The sequence below is a fragment of the Scyliorhinus canicula genome, chromosome 23 (genome assembly GCF_902713615.1).
Source record: "Scyliorhinus canicula chromosome 23, sScyCan1.1, whole genome shotgun sequence".
Classification (NCBI taxonomy): Eukaryota; Metazoa; Chordata; class Chondrichthyes; order Carcharhiniformes; family Scyliorhinidae; genus Scyliorhinus; species Scyliorhinus canicula.
In genome coordinates this window covers 7,021,132-7,039,682 of record NC_052168.1, presented here as the reverse complement: position 1 = coordinate 7,039,682, position 18,551 = coordinate 7,021,132, and the positions used below count along the sequence as shown (strand labels likewise).

The window sequence follows — 18,551 nt, the reverse complement described above, 5'->3', positions numbered from 1 at the left end:
CTGTTGAATCACAATAGTTAACAGGGAGGCAGTAAAGTCGTAATGTCACTGGACCAGTAATCCAGAGGCCCAGACGAATGCCGTATATCAATATCTTATTAGTAATGTTAAGGTTCAATGGCATCGCTTTGTTAAATGGCAACTACATTGTAAATTGCATTGTTAAACAGATGGTTACACTAGAAGAATATCAACGGGGGCATTATCCCTATGTTTTTAAAATTTGATTTCATAGGTTCAACCCAAAGGAGCATAAATGGGGACAGCTGGGACATTGAGGGACGGAAAAACTGGATGAGTCTGTGATTTCTTTCTGTTGTCTTGGAAATAAAACCGTTAAAGGTGCAGGTTAGCTTTGGTCTCATTCTTCCTCGACATATCATTTAAATTAACACCCTGGACACATTGGTTCAAAACTCTACATGGCAACTGCAGAAATTTAGATTCAATGAATTAATAAACTGGGGGTGGCACGGTGGTGCAGACCATAAGACATAGGAGTAGAATTAGGCCACTCGGCCCATCGCGTCTGCACCGTCACTCAATCACGGCTGATATTTTTCTCATCCCATTCTCCTGCCTTCTCCCCATAATCCCTGATCCCCTTATTAATCAAGAACCTATCTATCTCTGTTTTAAAGACACTCAGTGATTTGGCCTCCACAGCCTTTTGTGGCAAAAAGTTCCACAGATTCACCACCTTCTGGCTGAAGAAATTCCCCCTCATCTCTGTTTTAAGTCTGTCCCTTTAGTCTGAGATGCTGTTCTCTGGTTCTAGTTTTTCCTACAAGTGGAAACATCCTATCCACGTCCACTCCATCCAGGCCTCACAGTATCCTGTAAGTTTCAATAAGATCCCCCGTCATCCTTCTAAACTCCGAGTACAGATCCAGAATCCTAAACCGTTCCTCATACGACAAGCTCTTCATTCCAGGGATCATTCTTGGACCCTTTCCAAGGCCAGCACCTCCTTCCTTAGATATGGGACCCAAAACTGCTCACAATACTCCAAATGGGGGTCTGACCAGAGCCTTCTACAGCCTCAGAAGTACATCCCTGGTCTTGTACTCTAGTCCTCTTGATATGACTGCTGACATTGCGTTTGCTTTCCTAACTGCCGACTGAACCTGCACGTTAACCTTAAGAGAATCGTGAACGAGGAGTGCAAGCCCCTTTGTGCTTCTGATTTCCTTAGCATTTGCCCAAAGGCACTCCTAAATCAAATAAGAAAGTATCGCCTTCCGTTACCTTCCACCTCAGGCTGCTCAGCATCTGTGAAGAGGCGATAATGAGAGGCAGAAATTAGTGTGTGAAAAATAGAAGAACAGTTTGAGACCGTTAGAACAACCTTTATTTTTTTTTAAATAATTTTTATTGGAATTTTTTGAAAAATATATAGCAACAGAACAATAATAATAATAACAATAATAAACACCCCCTGTCACCCGTAATAACGCATGTAACGAACCCCCCCCCACCCCCTCCAAACCCAATAAACAACAAAATAAATTAACTTAAACAATACCCCCCTGAGACCCCCCCCTTTCTCCCCCCTCCCCCCCCCCCCGGGTTGCTGCTGCTGCTGACCTAGTTCCTTATCGTTGAGCCAGAAAGTCGAGGAAAGGCTGCCACCTCCTAAAGAACCCTTGTACCGACCCCCTCAGGTTGAATTTGACCCTCTCCAGCTTAATGAATCCCGCCATGTCATTGATCCAGGTCTCCACGCTTGGGGGCCTCGCATCTTTCCACTGCAGCAAGATCCTCCGCCGGGCTACTAGGGACGCAAAGGCCAAAACATCGGCCTCTTTCGCCTCCTGCACTCCCGTTTCCACCCCAACCCCAAATATCGCGAGTCCCCAACCTGGCTTGACCCTGGATCCTACCACCCTCGACACCGTCCTCGCCACCCCCTGCCAGAATTCCCCCAATGCCGGGCATGCCCAAAACATATGGGCATGGTTCGCTGGGCTCCCCGAACACCTAATGCACCTGTCCTCACCCCCGAAAAACCTACTCATCCTTGTCTTGGACATATGAGCCCTGTGCAGTACCTTGAACTGGATGAGGCTAAGCCTCGCACATGAAGAGGAGGAGTTCACCCTCTCCAGGGCGTCCGCCCATGTCCCCTCCTCAATCTTCTCCCCCAGCTCCACTTCCCACTTAGCCTTCAGCTCCTCTACCGACGCCTCATCCACCTCCTGCATCACCTGGTAGATGTCAGACACCTTCCCATCCCCGAAAGCACCCTATCCCTTACCCCCCGTGGGGGCAGCGAAGGGAACCCCTCCACCTGCCGCCTAGCAAACGCCTTGACCTGAAGGTACCTGAACATATTCCTCGGGGGGGAGCTCAAACTTCTCCTCCAGTTCACCCAGGCTCGCAAACCTCCCGTCAATTAACAGGTCTCCCAACTTCCTAATGCCCGTCCTGTGCCACCCCAGGAACCCGCCATCAATGTTCCCTGGGACAAACCGGTGGTTCCCCCGCAGCGGGGCCTCCACCGAGCCCCCCACTTCCCCCCTGTGTCGCCTCCACTGCCCCCAAATTTTGAGGGTAGCCGCCACCACCGGGCTCGTAGTGTACCTCGTTGGAGGGAGCGGCAACGGCGCCGTTACCAGTGCCTTCAGGCTCGTGCCTCCACAGGACGCCATCTCCATCCGTTTCCATGCTGCCCCCTCCCCATCCATTACCCACTTGCATACTATCGAGACATTAGCCGCCCAATAGTACCCAGAGAGGTTGGGCAGCGCCAGCCCCCCTCTATCCTTGCCCCGCTCCAAAATGACCCTCCTCACCCTCGGAGTCCCGTGCGCCCAAACAAATCCCAGAATGCTGCTGTTCACCCTCCTAAAAAAGGCCCTCGGAATGAAAATGGGGAGGCACTGAAACAAAAACAAAAACCTCGGGAGCACCGTCATTTTAACGGACTGTACTCTACCAGCCAACGGCAGCGTGTCCCATCTTTTAAACCCCTCCTCCATCTGCTCCACCAACCTAGTAAAATTAAGCTTGTGCAGAGTCCCCCAACTCCTAGCCACCTGAACCCCCAGGTACCTAAAACTCCTCACTGCCCTCTTTAGCGGGAGCCTACCAATCCCCTCCTCCTGATCTCCCGGGTGTACAACAAACAGCTCACTCTTGCCCAGGTTCAATTTATAGCCCGAGAAACTCCCAAACTCAGCAAGAATCTCCATCACCTCCGGTATTCCCCCCATCGGGTCTGCTACATACAGCAGCAAGTCATCTGCATAAAGCGACACTCGGTGCTCCTCCCTACCCCGCACCAGACCCCTCCACCTCCCCGACTCCCTGAGAGCCATGGCAAGAGGCTCAATTGCCAACACAAAAAGCAAGGGGGACAGGGGGCACCCCTGCCTCGTCCCACGGTGGAGCCTGAAGTACTCGGACCTCCTCCCATTTGTCGCTACACTCGCCATCGGGGCCTCGTACAGCAACCTCACCCATTTAATAAACCTTCCCCAAACCCGAACCTCTCTAACACCTCCCACAAGTACCCCCACTCAACCCTGTCAAAGGCCTTCTCCGCATCCAATGCCCCCACAATCTCCGCCTCTCCTTCTGCCACCGGCATCATTTAGAACAACATTTATAAAAGACATATTGTTAACTAAGGAAGTATGGAACATATGACCATTAATAGCTGTGGGATTCTCCTACATACATATTGGGGAGGCGGTGGAATAGTGTTACCGGACTTGTAAACGAGAGACCCAGAGTAATGCTCCGGGGACCCAGGTTCAATTCCCGCCACTGCAGATGGTGAAATTTGAATTCAATAAAAATCTGGAATTAATAAAAAGTCCAATGATGACCTTGAAACCATTGTCGTAAAGACCCATCTGGTTCACTAAATTCCTTTAGGGAAGGACATCTGCCGCCCTTACCTGGTCTGGCCTACACCATTTGTGGTTGACTCTTAACTGCCCCCTCAGGGGCAATTAGGGAGGGCAATAGATGCTGGTCCAGCCAGCGATGCCCAGCTCCCTTGAATGAAAATAAATGTATTTATATATACGTGTGTATACACCAACATCATTAGAGCTGCATGGTGGCACAGTGGTTAGCACTGCTGCCTCACAGCGCCAGGGACCCGGGTTCAATTCTGACTTCCGCTGACTGTGTGAAGTTTGCCAGTCCTCCCGTGTCTGCGTGGGTTTCCTCTGGGTGCTCCAGTTTCCTCCCACCGTGCAAAGGTGCGCAGATTAGGTGAATTGGCCGCGCTGAATTGCCCCTCAGTGTCCCAAGATTAGATGGGGTTACAAGGATAGGACGGAGGAAGTGGGCCCAGGTAGGGGGCTCTCCCAGACTCAATGGGCCGAATGGCCTCCTTCTGCACTGTAGGGATTCTATGATTTTTGCAGGAGTTACTGAACAGCAGCCAGGAATAAAAGGATATGAACACACTGACTTGGAATACAGTTGTGAGGACAGTGTGCTTCGCTGTTTGTGCTGAGGGTTTAAATCAGGATGCATAAGTAGTGAAGGATGGGATGCTTACCATCCTGTCCGTACTGTTGCTCCTCTTCTTTTGACAATATGTGCAGAGAAAGAGAGACAGTTAGAAGGAGAATATACTCTGCTTTAGATTTATCTTCAATGTAAAACTCTATGTGGCGGCTATATCAGGAGCACTAATGTGAAGGATGCAGATATGTATTTGTAAGGCTTTTATTTCGCTGATTTCCCTGAAGGGCAAGAGCAGCAGATACCTGGGAACCCCACCACCTGGAGGTTCCCCTCCAAGCCCCTCACCGCCCTGAGAGTCGTTCCTGCACTGTCGCCGGGTCAAAATCCTGGAATTCCCTCCCTAACTGCACAGTGGGTGTACCTACACTGCAGGGGCCGCAGTGGTTCAAGAAGGCGGCTCACCACCACCTTCTCAAGGGCAACTAGAGATGGGCAACAAATGAAAATGAAAATCGCTTATTGTCACGAGTAGGCTTCAATGAAGTTACTGTGAAAAGTCCCGAGTCGCCACATTCAGGCGCATGTCCGGGGAGGCTGGTACGGGAATCGAACCGTGCTGCTGGCTTGCCTTGGTCTGCTTTAAAAGCCAGCGATTTAGCCCAGTGAGCTAAACCAGCCAAATGCAGGCCTACACAGAGGTGCCCACATCCCGAGAGAAAAAGGAATAAGGAACCAAATGGCCTCTATTTAGTGCGATTTCTATGCGACTTTTGCCTGTCCATCTTTGAATAGCTCTTCTTTGAAAAGCCTGGATAGTGGAACCAAGCTTTCCAAGGAGACATCGAGATGTGCCGTCGTGTGTGTCTGTGGTCAATAGTTAGTTGTGTTATATTATGATTTTGTAATATACATATTAATCTTTTTGTCTAGCCGAGTTGCTGAAATGTACACGTAGTCTTACAGGTGATGACAAAATAATTTAATGAGTAATATGAAATAATCTAGTGAGTTCTTTTTACTTCAATATTGAACCAGTGAACAAAGAAATAACTATAGATTAAACTATTAAATAAGATAATGCTATATACTAAGATCTGTTAACTTCTTCTCTCTAGCTATTTCCCTACTGCATTCTCCACACTCCTAACACACTCTCCTTGAGGAAAGAGCGGGTAAACCTTTTTATAGGTCTTGGTAGGGTGGCCATCTAGTGATCATTTACTTGTACTTGCTTAACATTACTTGATCATGTATTACTATACACAGAGATCATTACAAGTTGTAGCATATCTAAGGGGACATTAATGACAAATAACATGTGTTCTCAGACACCTGTGTATAAGGGATTATTAGTCAATGCTTTAAATTTATAATGATCAAATAAGTAATTAATCCAACACTAAGACTTGATGCAAAATTACACCAGACAAATGTTAGGACATAGAATCAAGCGTTAATACGCCACAGTTTCACCTGACTATCTAAAGCTCGTGCAATGTAAAAAGCTGATTTGAGTGCAGTTGATGGTTTGGGAGGGAAGTATAAAGGTTTTCCATCACTTGTGCAGGATGTTGGCCATGAAACATGCTGAGAACAAAGCATCCACTGAGCGGCATACCTTCTCCAGGTTCTTCGTCTGTGAAAGAAAAGAGGAAGCTGGTTATAAACACACAGCAGCGCCAGGCAGCCTTGCCCTGCCAAAGACACCTGCAGTCGAACCAACGTTTTGCATGCAACCCTCGCCTTGCCTTGACATATCAATCTCGAGACTTTAGAAGCAAAGGACAGTGAGTACGATCATGAGTTCCTGTATCATTGATGGGCACTTGAGGGAAATTAACATGCAGGGCTGTCGGGATAAATCGAAGTGATGGCAATGACTGGAAGGCTCGACAGCGAGCCACCTTGGATTCGATAGGCCCCATGGCTTCCTTTGCTGCTGTAATGACGACCTTTTTTTGCAACTTTGTAAAGACATAGGGCGGGATTCTCCGTCAGTAGGACCCTCCGCTTCACCGGCAGCGCACTCACGCCCGCCGATTTCCTGACAGCATGGGGGTGCCCACTTTGGGGAAACCCCATTGGCCAGCTGACGGGGCGGAGATTCCCGCTGCTGGTGGGGGAGAATCTGATCCTGGACGGAAAATCCCACCCAAGAGCTTTAGCAGTTGTTCTAGCGCAAAAATAATTCTTATAATTTAACCCCCTATTTTTCACTTCCCTGAGGCTACACATACTGCCTTTCTGGGGTAGTTCATAGTCCCTACAGTGCAGAAGGAGGCCATTCGGCTCATCGAGTCTACACCGGCTCTTGGAAAGAGCACCCGACCCAAGGTCAACACCTCCACCCTATCCCCATAACCCAGTAACCCCACCCAACACTAAGGGCAATTTTGGACACTAAGGGCAATTTAGCATGGCCAATCCACCTGACCTGCACATCTTTGGACTGTGGGAGGAAACCGGAGCAGCCGGAGGAAACCCACGCACACATGGGGAGGACGTGCAGACTCCGCACAGACAGTGACCCAAGCCGGAATCAAACCTGGGACCCTGGAGCTGTGAAGCAGTTGTGCTATCCACAATGCTACCGTGCTACCCTAGAGCAGGGGTTGCTTGGAAATACATGTGAATATCCTTCTTGACTTCTTTATTCATGAAGGTCCCACCTTCCCAACCTTGCCCCTCGCCTGAGGTGTGGTGACCCTCAGGTTAAATCGCCACCAGTCAGCTCTCCCCCCTCAAAGGGGAAAGCAGCCTGTGGTCATCCGGTATTAAAGCAACTTTACCTTTACCTTACCAGGGGATGGACAAAGTGATCTGACTCAGAGCCTTTCCCTGTCCTGCTGGATTGTCTTGTTGACTGTTAACTTGACTTGTTAGTTATTGGTTTCTCTTGCTGACCCATAGTTTGGTTTACTGACAACTACAGGTTATTGACTTGCATATTGCAAACAGATGAACAATGGTGGACAGGTCGACACTTTCTGGGATGGGTTTTCGATACTTGTGCTGGATATTGACTTGAATTGCTCGCCACCGGTTAGTCTCAATTTACTTTGAGACATTGCCAGGGGACGACAGTGGGGTAGCAGTAATGTCATTGGACTAGTAATCCAGCGACCCAGACGTAACCCTCTGAGGAGGTGGATTCAAATCTCGCTACGGCAGCGGGTGAAATTTTAATTCAATGATCTTTTAAGGATCTGGAATTGAAATAGGTGACCATGTAATTATACATTGTTGTAAACACCCTGGTCCATTAGCGAAGGAAGTCAGCCGTCCTCACCTTGTCTGTGATTCCAGAGCCACCCTCCATAGGAAGTAGGCCCTCTTCCCCCTTCCTTCCTGCCTTTTCACCTGAGATGCTGTAGTAATGTGCTGGCTCCCCCCCCCCCCCCCCCCCCCCCCCGATCCACCTTCTCAAGTGATACATATTATGCAGTGGTGTGGAGCAGTCCCCTAGCTTAAGGGTCTCAATGGGCCTAGGGGCACGAGGGCTGGTTGGCACCTTACCCCCTCTCCAAATGATGGCGACAATTGGGAAGTGGGAGGGAAGGCAATGGGCTGACCAGGCATCTTATTTTATTCCTCCCTCCTCCACCCTATCCCACCCCTGCGGCCTACAAATAGGGTGGCTGGGAATGGGGCCTAAACCTCCCCCCCCCTCAGTCGGCTAGAGGTCCTCATCCTGGTTGTGGTGAATGTAATATATGAATGTATATATACTAATTCACACTGTTATTGTAAGCGCAGTAGCGCCATCCTACCACTAGGGGGAGTAGCACTGGGAGCACTTAGGAACTTGTACTGGGCTCCACCCTTGGTTCCGCCCACGACTCCTCCCCCTAGTGCAGCTGTATAAGTATCCAGAGTCAGCCTGGGTCACTACGAGTTCATCGACAGGTAACAGGCTGGCTCTGAAGTAAGTCGATTAAAGCCTAAATTCACATCGTAAACACGTGTCTGGTGAATTTATGGTTCCATCACTGGTAAAAGCTGATTCTCTGTAATCAAAATGAGATTGAGTTTGGTGTCCAGACTGAGTAACAAACAGTGAAGGGATACTTGCGATGATTAGATAACTGCCCCGATATTGAAATTCACACGATTGACGAGTATGTCTTGCAGTTAAAAACCAATATCGCACAAACTACACACTTAATCACTTCTAAGACAAAAAGAGTATAAAATACCATTTACCTTCCGGCTGCTCCCTGTTGGCGTAGGGTGGGGGAAGGTGGGGGGGGGGGGGGGGGGGTGGGAAGCAAAATTGATCAATGACTATTATTATGCAAGCTAAGGCAGTTCAATAAGGAAAACTTAACATAATTTAAACAGAAATATTTCTCAATGTACAACAGCCCTCAAACTGTAGTTGAAATACAAGCAACTTTCCGCTTTGGAACGAGTCCAAAACAAGAGGGCACAAATACAGACGGTCACTAATACATCCAATAAGGAATCGAAGGGGGAAATTCTTTATCCAGACAGGGGAACTTGCTCATGTCTGGAGTGGTTGAGGAAAATAGAGTAGGTGTGTCTGAGGGTAACCTACATAACCATGAGGAGGGAAAGCCATGGGTTATGTTTATAGGGTTAAACAAAGAGGAGTGACAGGAGACGTGTGAGAAGCATAAACATGGAGAGGGCCAGATGTGTTGAGTCACCTGTTTCTCTGCTAAAAAACCTATGCAATTTATTATCTCTGAGTCCTAACAGCGCCCTAGAACAGGGGTGGGCAAACTTTTCCGTGCAAGGGCCACATTCAGAAATTCACAATTTTAAAGGGCCGCATAGTATATTAATTAATAGTCCCGGTTGTAACCAATTAGCGTGCGGCATATACCTCAGCGCTTCCCCCGCCTGCAGCCTGCCTTTAGCCCTCTTTTTCTCTACTTTTCAAAAATGGCGCTTCACCCGGTTATGATTCTGGGCGCCTCATATAGAACATAGAACAGTACAGCACAGAACAGGCCCTTCGGCCCTCGATGTTGTGCCGAGCAATGATCACCCTACTCAAGTCAACGTATCCACCCTATACCAGTAACCCAACAGCCCCCCCCCCCAATTAACCTTATTTTTTTTTTAAATTAAAAAAAGAAATTAAAAAAAAAAAATTTTTAATTTTTTTTTATGACTTGATCTTGGTGGGCCGCATAAAGACCTTTGGCGGGCCGCATGTGGCCCGCGGGCCGTAGTTTGCCCACCCCTGCCCTAGAAGGTTGGCTTAAAGGAGCATAAAGCATAACTATATGGGCACAATCCTGACTCTAGGAATAGAATCATTGAATTCCTACAGTGCAGAAGGAGGCCATTCAGCCCATCCAGTCTGCACCGACCCTCCAAAGGAGCACCCCACCTAGGCCCAATCCCCCAGCCCCCATCCCCGTAACCCCACCTGGGAACAATTTAGCACAGTCGATCCACCTAACCTGCACATCTTTGGACTGTGGGAGGAAACCGGAGCACCCGGAGGAAACCCACGCAGGCACGGGAAGAATGTGCAAACTCCACATAGTCACCCGAGGTCGGAATCAAACCCGGGTCTCTGGCGCTGTAAGGCAGCAGTGCTAACCACTGTTCCATTGTGCCATCCCAATAAGTTCTTGGAGGCCAGTGCCCACACAATGGGCCAAATGGCCTCCTTCTGCACTGATTCTGGGCGACGCTGTAACTAAAACATTGGGAAGTGGGGGCAATAATGACAATATGGACGAAATGAATGTTCACAAATTGGAGAGGGGTTGTGAGAAATATATCAATAACATGCAGCAAGGCTGTGTTTACATTGTGATATTCATGGTAAAATGACTGACTTTCTATGGCGTATATGTATTTTTTGGCTTGTATATAATAATCTGGGTTGTTTCTTATTTCTTTCATACATAAAACTTAAAAAGATATGAGGCTCTGGCAATAGTAGCTCCAGTAGGGTTGCCAACTTAAGATGGTCACGAGTCTTCAAGATTTGAAGATTAATGGCCTGGACACTGTATGGAGCAGCACCCAGGGAAATATCATCATAAAAAAAATATTTCGCCCATTTTTCTTAAACATGTGCATTTATTAGATCAAAAAATGTTGGAAATTGTGGGATATTCCGTTAACAGTCAAGCACCATCCAATGGGCAATAGTTTGCTTTCCGAGGCAGAATGTCGGAAGAGTGGACATGCTGGGAGAATAATAGGCGGAATTCGGAATTGGAGGCTGGAGATCATGTGAAGAAACCTCCAGCAACACATTCAAGCAGCACGGTAGCACAGTGGTTAGCACTATGGCTTCACAGCGCCAGGGTCCCAGGTTTGATTCCCGGCTTGGGTCACTGTCTGTGCAGAATCTACACGTTGTCCACGTGGGTCTCCTCCGGGTGCTCCGGTTTCCTCCCACAAGTCCTGCAAAACATGCTATTAGGTAATTTGGACATTCTGAATTCTCCCTCTGTGTCCCCAAACATTTGATTTGATTTATTATTATCACATGTATTAACAGGCGCTGGAATATGGCGACTAGGGGCTTTTCACAGTAACTTCAGTGCAGTGTTAATGTAAGCCTACTTGTGACAATAAAGATTATTATTATAAGCAGAGTTGGAAACCTTAAACCCGACCAGGTTTGTTGCACTCAATATTCCTTCGAGACTTGAAGTGTGACACTGTCTGTTCCATGGAGTCAACCTCAGTCTGTGCTGATCTAACTGCGAATCATTTCACAGTTCAGCTGATGGCATCCTCACTTGCAGCTTAAAACGTAGGTGGGGGATGGGGGGATGGGGCAAGGGGGGGGGGGGGATGGAAACTGTTAAAAATAAATTTCCAAAAAACTTACTCATAATCATCAACATCTTCGGTGTCGGACATTTTGGAGCCTGTGATCTACCTGGAGACAAAGGGCAGGTATTAATGCAGTGCTCAAGAATTCATCGCCTTTTCAATTCTTCAGAGCTCATCTATTCCTCCTCAAATTTGCAAGTTGGCAGAAATGTCCAAAGTGGGATTAAACAAAACTGCGGGGTCAGAAGGTCGCCCAATGCACGGCACATCATCAGCCAGATATCAATGACCAGTGGTCAATGACCATTCGCCAATGCCACCAAGAATCTAAACAGATCACTGGTTGGGGTATCAACCGAACATGCCAAACAGGAGCAGATGTTGGCCATTCATCCCCGCCAGCCTGTGCTGCCATTTGATAAGATCATGGCTGATCTGTTTGCGATTCAAGTTCCTCGTCCCCATCTACCCCCCGATGACCTTTGATTCCCATGCCTAATCTGTCACTGCGGAGGCAGCGAAGCACGATGTATCACTGAGTTGGGGCTGGAATGGATATCGGTCAGGTTAGTCCCTGATTGACTAACAATGTACAGCAAATAGCTCAGTGGGATGGACAGCTGGTTTGTAATGCAGAACAATGCCAGAAGCGCGGGTTCAATTCCCGTACCAGCTGACCCAAACCCGCCGGAATGTGGCGACTCGGGGCTTTTCACAGTAACTTCATACTTGTGACGATAAAAGATTATTATGAAATTATCAAATGGATCACTAAGTATCAATAGAGCAGTGCCGTTGCCATCCACTAGGGGTAGAAATGAAAGAGGCTAACCCAGGGGTGGGCAAACTACGGCCCGACAAAGGTTTTTATGCGGCCCGCCAATGAGGTGCCCGGAATCATAACCGGCATTTTTGAAAAGCAGCCGGGGAAAAGCCGCTGAAGTAAATGCGCTTATTGAATAAGCGCATTTACTTCAGCGGCTTTTCCTCGGCGGCTTTTCAAAAATGCCGGTTATGATTCCGGGCACCTCATTGGCGGGCCGCATAAAAACGCGCGTAGTGGGGTGGATGAGTGGGGGCTGTCTCATGGGTCGGTTTAGTTGGGTGTGCGACCAATAGGAGGCCAGGTTACAAACAATAAGCCTTATTATTGTTTGTAACCTGGACTCCTATTGGTCGCACACCCAACTAAACCGACCAATAAGGCAGCCCCACTCATCCACCCCACTACGCGCGTTTTTATCGTTGACTCGGCCGGGCTGTGCTTCTGTCAGTGTTAAGGATCAGCACAAGCAACTTGACACCTGATTTCAACAAACTGATAAATGACTGCAGTCAGATGCATCATTCTCATTGACATTGTTCTGTTACTTACTGAGTTACTTTGTTTTTCAAATAAATGTGCTTTTTTTTCTTTAAAGACCTTTTATTTTGGCTATTTAAAATATTAATTATTTTACTTAATATACTATGCGGCCCTTTAAAATTGTGAATTTCTGAATGTGGCCCTTGCACGGAAAATTTTGCCCACCCCTGGGCTAACCCATTGATTGTGGGGGCTGGTGAGGTGGAAGGTGAGGTGGAAGGTGAGGACAAGGGATACCCACAGGAAAGGAAGGGTACGGAGCAGAAGGGAGTTGGTCGAGGGTAATCTGCAAATTGCACCAATTCTCAAGGTGCCTCTTTCTGAGTGGCAAACTACAATATGTTATGAACCAAATATGACAGCATTGCATGTCATCAACTTGGTTGCTGTAACTTTGGATGCTTTTGAAAGGTTACATTACTGAACAATGAGCTGAGATTTAATATAAAAGTCAGATTGCATTTCAGTTATTTGGTTTATTTTCAACCCTCCCAGGTCTTGGCCGACTCGCCATGACCCCAACAATTCGGGAACAGCACCATTAAAGGAGTCCTGAGAGTCTTTTCTCAACACCCTATTGACAGCTGGGCATGTTTCTGTTCCTATCAGGTTCCTCATCCATAGGGATCACAATGCTACTTTGGCTGAGAATGGCTGACATAATCCTCTTGCTGTATTCCGCATATGGTCGGCAGGGCTTCAGAAATACAATATGGAATACAAAAGCTCCTGTCTCGTAACCCCCGCTGCTGGACCAGGGCTATTCTGAGAAATCGGTGTGGTTTCGAACAACTTAATCCCGGAAGAATGTGTCTGAAATGCTTTCCTACTTAACAGGGAACACTGGCTAAGTTTAAAGGTCACTTGACAACCTTGTCATTTTTTTACGCAGCTGCGAATAAGATGAGTCTGATGCACATCCCACAGCCTTGTCCCATTAAGTTACGTTGTCCATTGTGAGGAACTTAACAAGCAATTCAAGTGGTTGCCAGCCCTTGCGGGAATTCTCTGGAGTTCCCAGGGATTAAAGTCTAAATTCCAGCACACTGCTGTGAGCAACCGAAGGAGAAAAACCTCTGGGGATGTCAAAGAAAAATGGTGTTTTTAAAAAAAACATTATTTCGATTATTCGTTACAAAAATAACTAAATTGGAAATAAGTTGTGCTCCTTCCTGCTTCCTTCCTTTCACACCAATGTTCCCAGTATGTCATCCCTTTTCCACTTGATTATTCCTCTCCACTGTGGTTGACTGAATCCTCAATCTTGTCCACCCCATTGCTCGTCCATCAGTTCTCCTCCCTGCCAGCCCAATGTTAATGCCTTGTTAATTACATTGTTAAGGTTTGTTAATGTTAATTACATTGTACAGTTAAGTGAAACAGGTGACAAGGCAGCACGGTGGCTCAGTGGTTAGCATTGCTGCCTCACGGCGCTGAGGACCCGGGTTCGAATCCCGGCCCTGGGTCACTGTCCGTGTGGAGTTTGCACATTCTCCCCGTGTCGGCGTGGGTTTCGCCCCCACAACCCAAAGATGTGCAGGGTAGGTGGATTGGCCACTCTAAATTTCCCCTTAATTGGAAAAAATAATTGGGTACTCTAAATTTAAAAAAAAAACAATTAAACCCAAGAGAAACAGGTGACGGGTACGGATTGTCTTCGATCACATGGGTAGCACAGTGGCTAGCACTGTTTCCTCACAGCGCCAGGGACCTGTGTTCGATTCCCGGCTTGGGTCACTGCCTGCGCGGAGTCTGCACGTTCTCCCCGTGTCTGCATGGGTTTCCTCCGGGTGCCCCGGTTTCTTCCCACAAGTCCCGAAAGACGTGCTTGTTAGGTGATTTGGACATTCTGAATTCTCCCTCTGTGTACCTGAACAGTCGCTGAATGTGGCGACTAGGGGCTTTTCACAGTAACAATCATTGCAGTGTTAATGTAAGCCTACTTGTGACACTAATTAGGATTATAAATTTGGGCTAGGAGCTGTTAATTTATTAATTGGTTTATTTTTTATTTCAATCAAAAGACCATACAAATTGGGGATAGCTGGGACACTGGATTGAGTGGAAAGAGTTGTGGATCTGAATAAGCCAATAAACGTTCTCAAGAAAGAAAAGCATTATCTCTTGTTTTCTCCTTCACCAATTGGCTTGGATCCTATTTGTGACAATATGTATATTGTAACAATAATGAAAGGTTAACAAATTGCTGTAACTGCATCCTATCACTAGATGGCGATCAAGCGCAGACACGTGGATCGCGTGATACTCTTGATTCTGGGAGAAGGTTATTAGGTGAGATAGAGAATAGTCGTCTTATCAGGAGCTCTGTAATTAGAATCATAGTTTTAGTGAATCTGTAATCTTTTATATCTTAGCAAGCAAGTCGCATCTATTTAGTTGTAGTGTAAATAAATTAGCTTTGTTCAAAACTTAGCTTGATGTTCTTTACATAGTACATAGAACATACATTGCAGAAGGGGGCCATTCAGCCCATCGAGTCTGCCACTTAAGCCCTCACTTCCACCCTATCCCCGTAACCCAATAACCCCTCCTAACCTTTTTTGGTCACTAAGGGCAATTTATCATGGCCAATCCACCTAACCGGTACGTCTTTGGACTGTGGGAGGAAACCGGAGCATCCGGAGGAAACCCACGCAGACACGGGGAGAACGTGCAGAGTCCGCACAGACAGTGACCCAGCGGGGAATCGAACCTGGGACCCTGAAGCCACAGTGCTATCCACTTGTGCGACCGTGCAGCCCTCAGCAGCTACCGTGCTGCTGTTCTTTGTGAGGCACTACAGTTCGAAGCCATCCTCATTCAGACAGCAAATAACATCACACTATTCACACCCGGAATCAAGGTAGGGTTTCCCCCCTCCTCACTTTCCGAACTGCCAGCCTCCACATTCAACGGATTATCCTCTGTCATTCTGCCACTCCAACACGATGCCCCCCACCCTTTTCTGTAATCTGAAGGGAATGTTCCCTGGGGCACTTTTTAAGTAGCCCCAGCAACTGTTCGCCTCCCCATAGCCCCTTGCTATGCAAGCATAGGAGCTGGAATATCTGCCCTTGCACCCCCTCGCTTTCCTTTGTCCCAGAAAACCAACACTCCTCCCAGGTGAAACGCCAATTGTTCAATTTGGTATTCTCAACTCGCCGCGCACCTCTCTTCCGTACTGGAGAGACCGAATGCAGATTGGGTGGTCACTTTGCAGAATTTCTTTACAACGAGGGAGCTTCAGATACAGAGCAAGAGTCAGGAAGAACATGAAGGGAGGATTATGAAGAAGCCGACAGAGTTTTTTTTTTAAGAAGTTGGCTGACATTTTGCACACCCCTTGATAGGATATCATCTGATATCACTTGTTTTTAAATGTCCACATTTTCCTTCTGAACCCTATGGCTGTCAGCCAAGCTGGCCGTCCATCCCCACACAAGCAGCAATCATTGGATAGTGATCATGAAGAGAAACCCCATTTCATCCTTTCCCCACCTTGCTTGCCATGGACAGCGGGTCTTTGGTTAAGCAGGGCACGAAGATGGCGCAACGTCAGCCTAAACCTGATTGGGCATGTGCGGAGAGAGAAGCCATTAGGCTCGGGCACAGGGCTTCTCTCGCAGTCCCAAATGAGCGGTGCCAGCCTTGCCAATATTGAGCTGTAAAGCGTTCTGGGTCCACCCACAATCTGATGCCAGGCGAGCCACCCGATAGCCGAGCTGGCGAGAGGGGGCAAATATGAATATTAGCAGCATTTTTCTGACAGTCGACAACTTCCTTCTTTCTGATGCTAATGTTGAGAAACAGATCTGTGAGGAATAACAAGCAGACAAGGATGGAACATGAAATGAAAGTCGCTTATTGTCACGAGTAGGCTTCAATGAAGTTACTGTGAAAAGCCCCTAGTCGCCACATTCCGGCGCCTGTCCGGGGAGGCTGGTACATGGGGGGCACATCCCACATGGGAGAGATAAACCATTATAGGAAACATGCTGGTTACATTGGAACTGGCTGGAATGAAACCAGAAACCAGAAACTTTTGATCGACTTTGTCAAAGGACTTAGATCGGGAGCACAGAAAGAATAATGTATCACAGTCACACAGGATATAGCACACTTAATTTGTACCCACACACATCCATGTCTAGAATGAGCAGAGAATGCAAGTCATTGAAGAAAGGCAGCACGGTAGCCTTGTGGATAGCACAATTGCTTCACAGCTCCAGGGTCCCAGGTTCGATTCCGGCTTGGGTCACTGTCTGTGTCGAGTCTGCACATCCTCCCCGTGTGTGCGTGGGTTTCCTCCGGGTGCTCCGGTTTCCTCCCACAGTCCGAAGATGTGCAGGTTAGGTGGATTGGCCATGATAAATTGCCCTTAGTGTCCAAAATTGCCCGTAGTGTTGGGTGGGGGTTACTGGGTTATGGGGAGAGGGTGGAGGTGTTGACCTTGGGTGGGGTGCTCTTTCCAAGAGCCGGTGCAGACTCGATGGGCCGAATGGCCTCCTTCTGCACTGTAAATTCTATGATATCTATGACATTGAAGCATTGTAAATGATATTGTAAATGTACCCAACCTGCACATCTTTGGCCTGTGGGTGGAAACCGGGGCACCCGGAGGAAACCCACGAAGACACGGGGAGAACGTGCAAACTCCACACAGTCAGTCACCAGAGGCTGGAATTGAAACCGGGACCCTGGCGCTGTGAGGCAGCAGTGCTAACCACTGTGCCACCCATAGATCGATATAGATATTTGCAAGCAGATAGTAGTCGGTTGGTTCAAGTAGTTGGAATGAAGAGTGCTATCAAACAAGTACTGCACGAGTAGACTTACATACATAAAACCCAATTAGCCGCGTGTTCAGGTTCCGGGATATACTTCTTCATGGAACTGGCTGAATCAAGTATTCAAATCAAATACTTCTTTTTTGTTCTGAACAGGATTTATTGTGTTTACTCTTTTCTTTGCCACCCGTTTGATGCTATTATCGGCAAACCTGTGCTCATGTGAGATACTTGGGCTCATTCATGCGTTGACCCATCCGTGATCAGTAACATCACACATTCATCACCCTTGACCTCACTCATCAAGTTTCACTGGCTTGCCCACCCATACCGGGTCCCCCTCCTCATTTCTAACTCTCACCACAGTCTTGTTCTGTGATCTCTCCCAGCTGCATCTTTCAGAGGACATCCTCTGAAGGGGCAGCAGGGTAGCATGGTGGTTAGCATAAATGCTTCACAGCTCCAGGGTCCCAGGTTCGATTCCCGGCTGGGTCACTGTCTGTGTGGAGTCTGCACGTCCTCCCCCTGTGTGCGTGGGTTTCCTCCGGGTGCTCCGGTTTCCTCCCACAGTCCAAAGATGTGCGGGTTAGGTGGATTGGCCATGCTAAATTGCCCGTAGTGTCCTAATAAATGTAAGGTTTAAGAGCGGGGGGGGGGGGTTGTTGGGTTACGGGTATAGGGTGGATATGTGGGTTTGAGTAGGGTGATCATGGCTCGGCACAACATTGAGGGCCGAAGGGCCTGTTCTGTGCTGTACTGTTCTATGTTCTATCCTCCGCTGCCTTTTGCTTTCCCAATGAATGGGCAATTTAGCGTGGCCAATCTACCTACCCTGCACATCTTTTGGGTTGTGGGGGTGAGACCCATGGGCACACGGGGAGAATGTGCAAACTCCACACGGCCAGTGACCCTGGGCCGGGATTGAATCCGGGTCCTCGGTGCTATGAGGCAGCAGTGCTAACCACTGCGCCACCATGCCGCCGCCCTCCACTGCCTTAAGCCCAGTTTGCTGTTCATTACCTGCTTCACTCTAGCATGAGTGACCAAACACTCAACCACTGTGCCCCTGACATCTAAACGCTTTCAAAACACTTTTCTGTGTCTTCGCTTTCTTCCTTGAAAAGCCTCCCAAAAACCCCTCACCCTTGAATTGGGCTCTCAGTTCCTCTCCTTCATTTCTCCATCTCCTGCTTAAT

General features: G+C 47.9%; 1 protein-coding gene across 3 annotated transcripts in view; it reads right to left on the bottom strand.

The window, feature by feature from the left end:
- Positions 1-18,551, bottom strand: part of tnnt1 (troponin T type 1 (skeletal, slow)) — a 59,016-nt gene that overhangs the window by 33,387 nt on the left and 7,078 nt on the right. For 2 of the 3 annotated variants that reach the window (XM_038783825.1, XM_038783826.1), the window contains exons 2-6: positions 11,258-11,308; positions 8,632-8,645; positions 6,047-6,064; positions 4,520-4,546; positions 1,249-1,272 (exon numbers count right to left, since the gene is read on the bottom strand). In XM_038783825.1, coding sequence (XP_038639753.1) covers positions 1,249-1,272; positions 4,520-4,546; positions 6,047-6,064; positions 8,632-8,645; positions 11,258-11,289 — 115 coding nt within the window. In that variant the 5' untranslated portion in view covers positions 11,290-11,308. The remainder of the gene's footprint in view (positions 1-1,248; positions 1,273-4,519; positions 4,547-6,046; positions 6,065-8,631; positions 8,646-11,257; positions 11,309-18,551) is intronic. The other variant, XM_038783827.1, reaches the window with a different exon arrangement.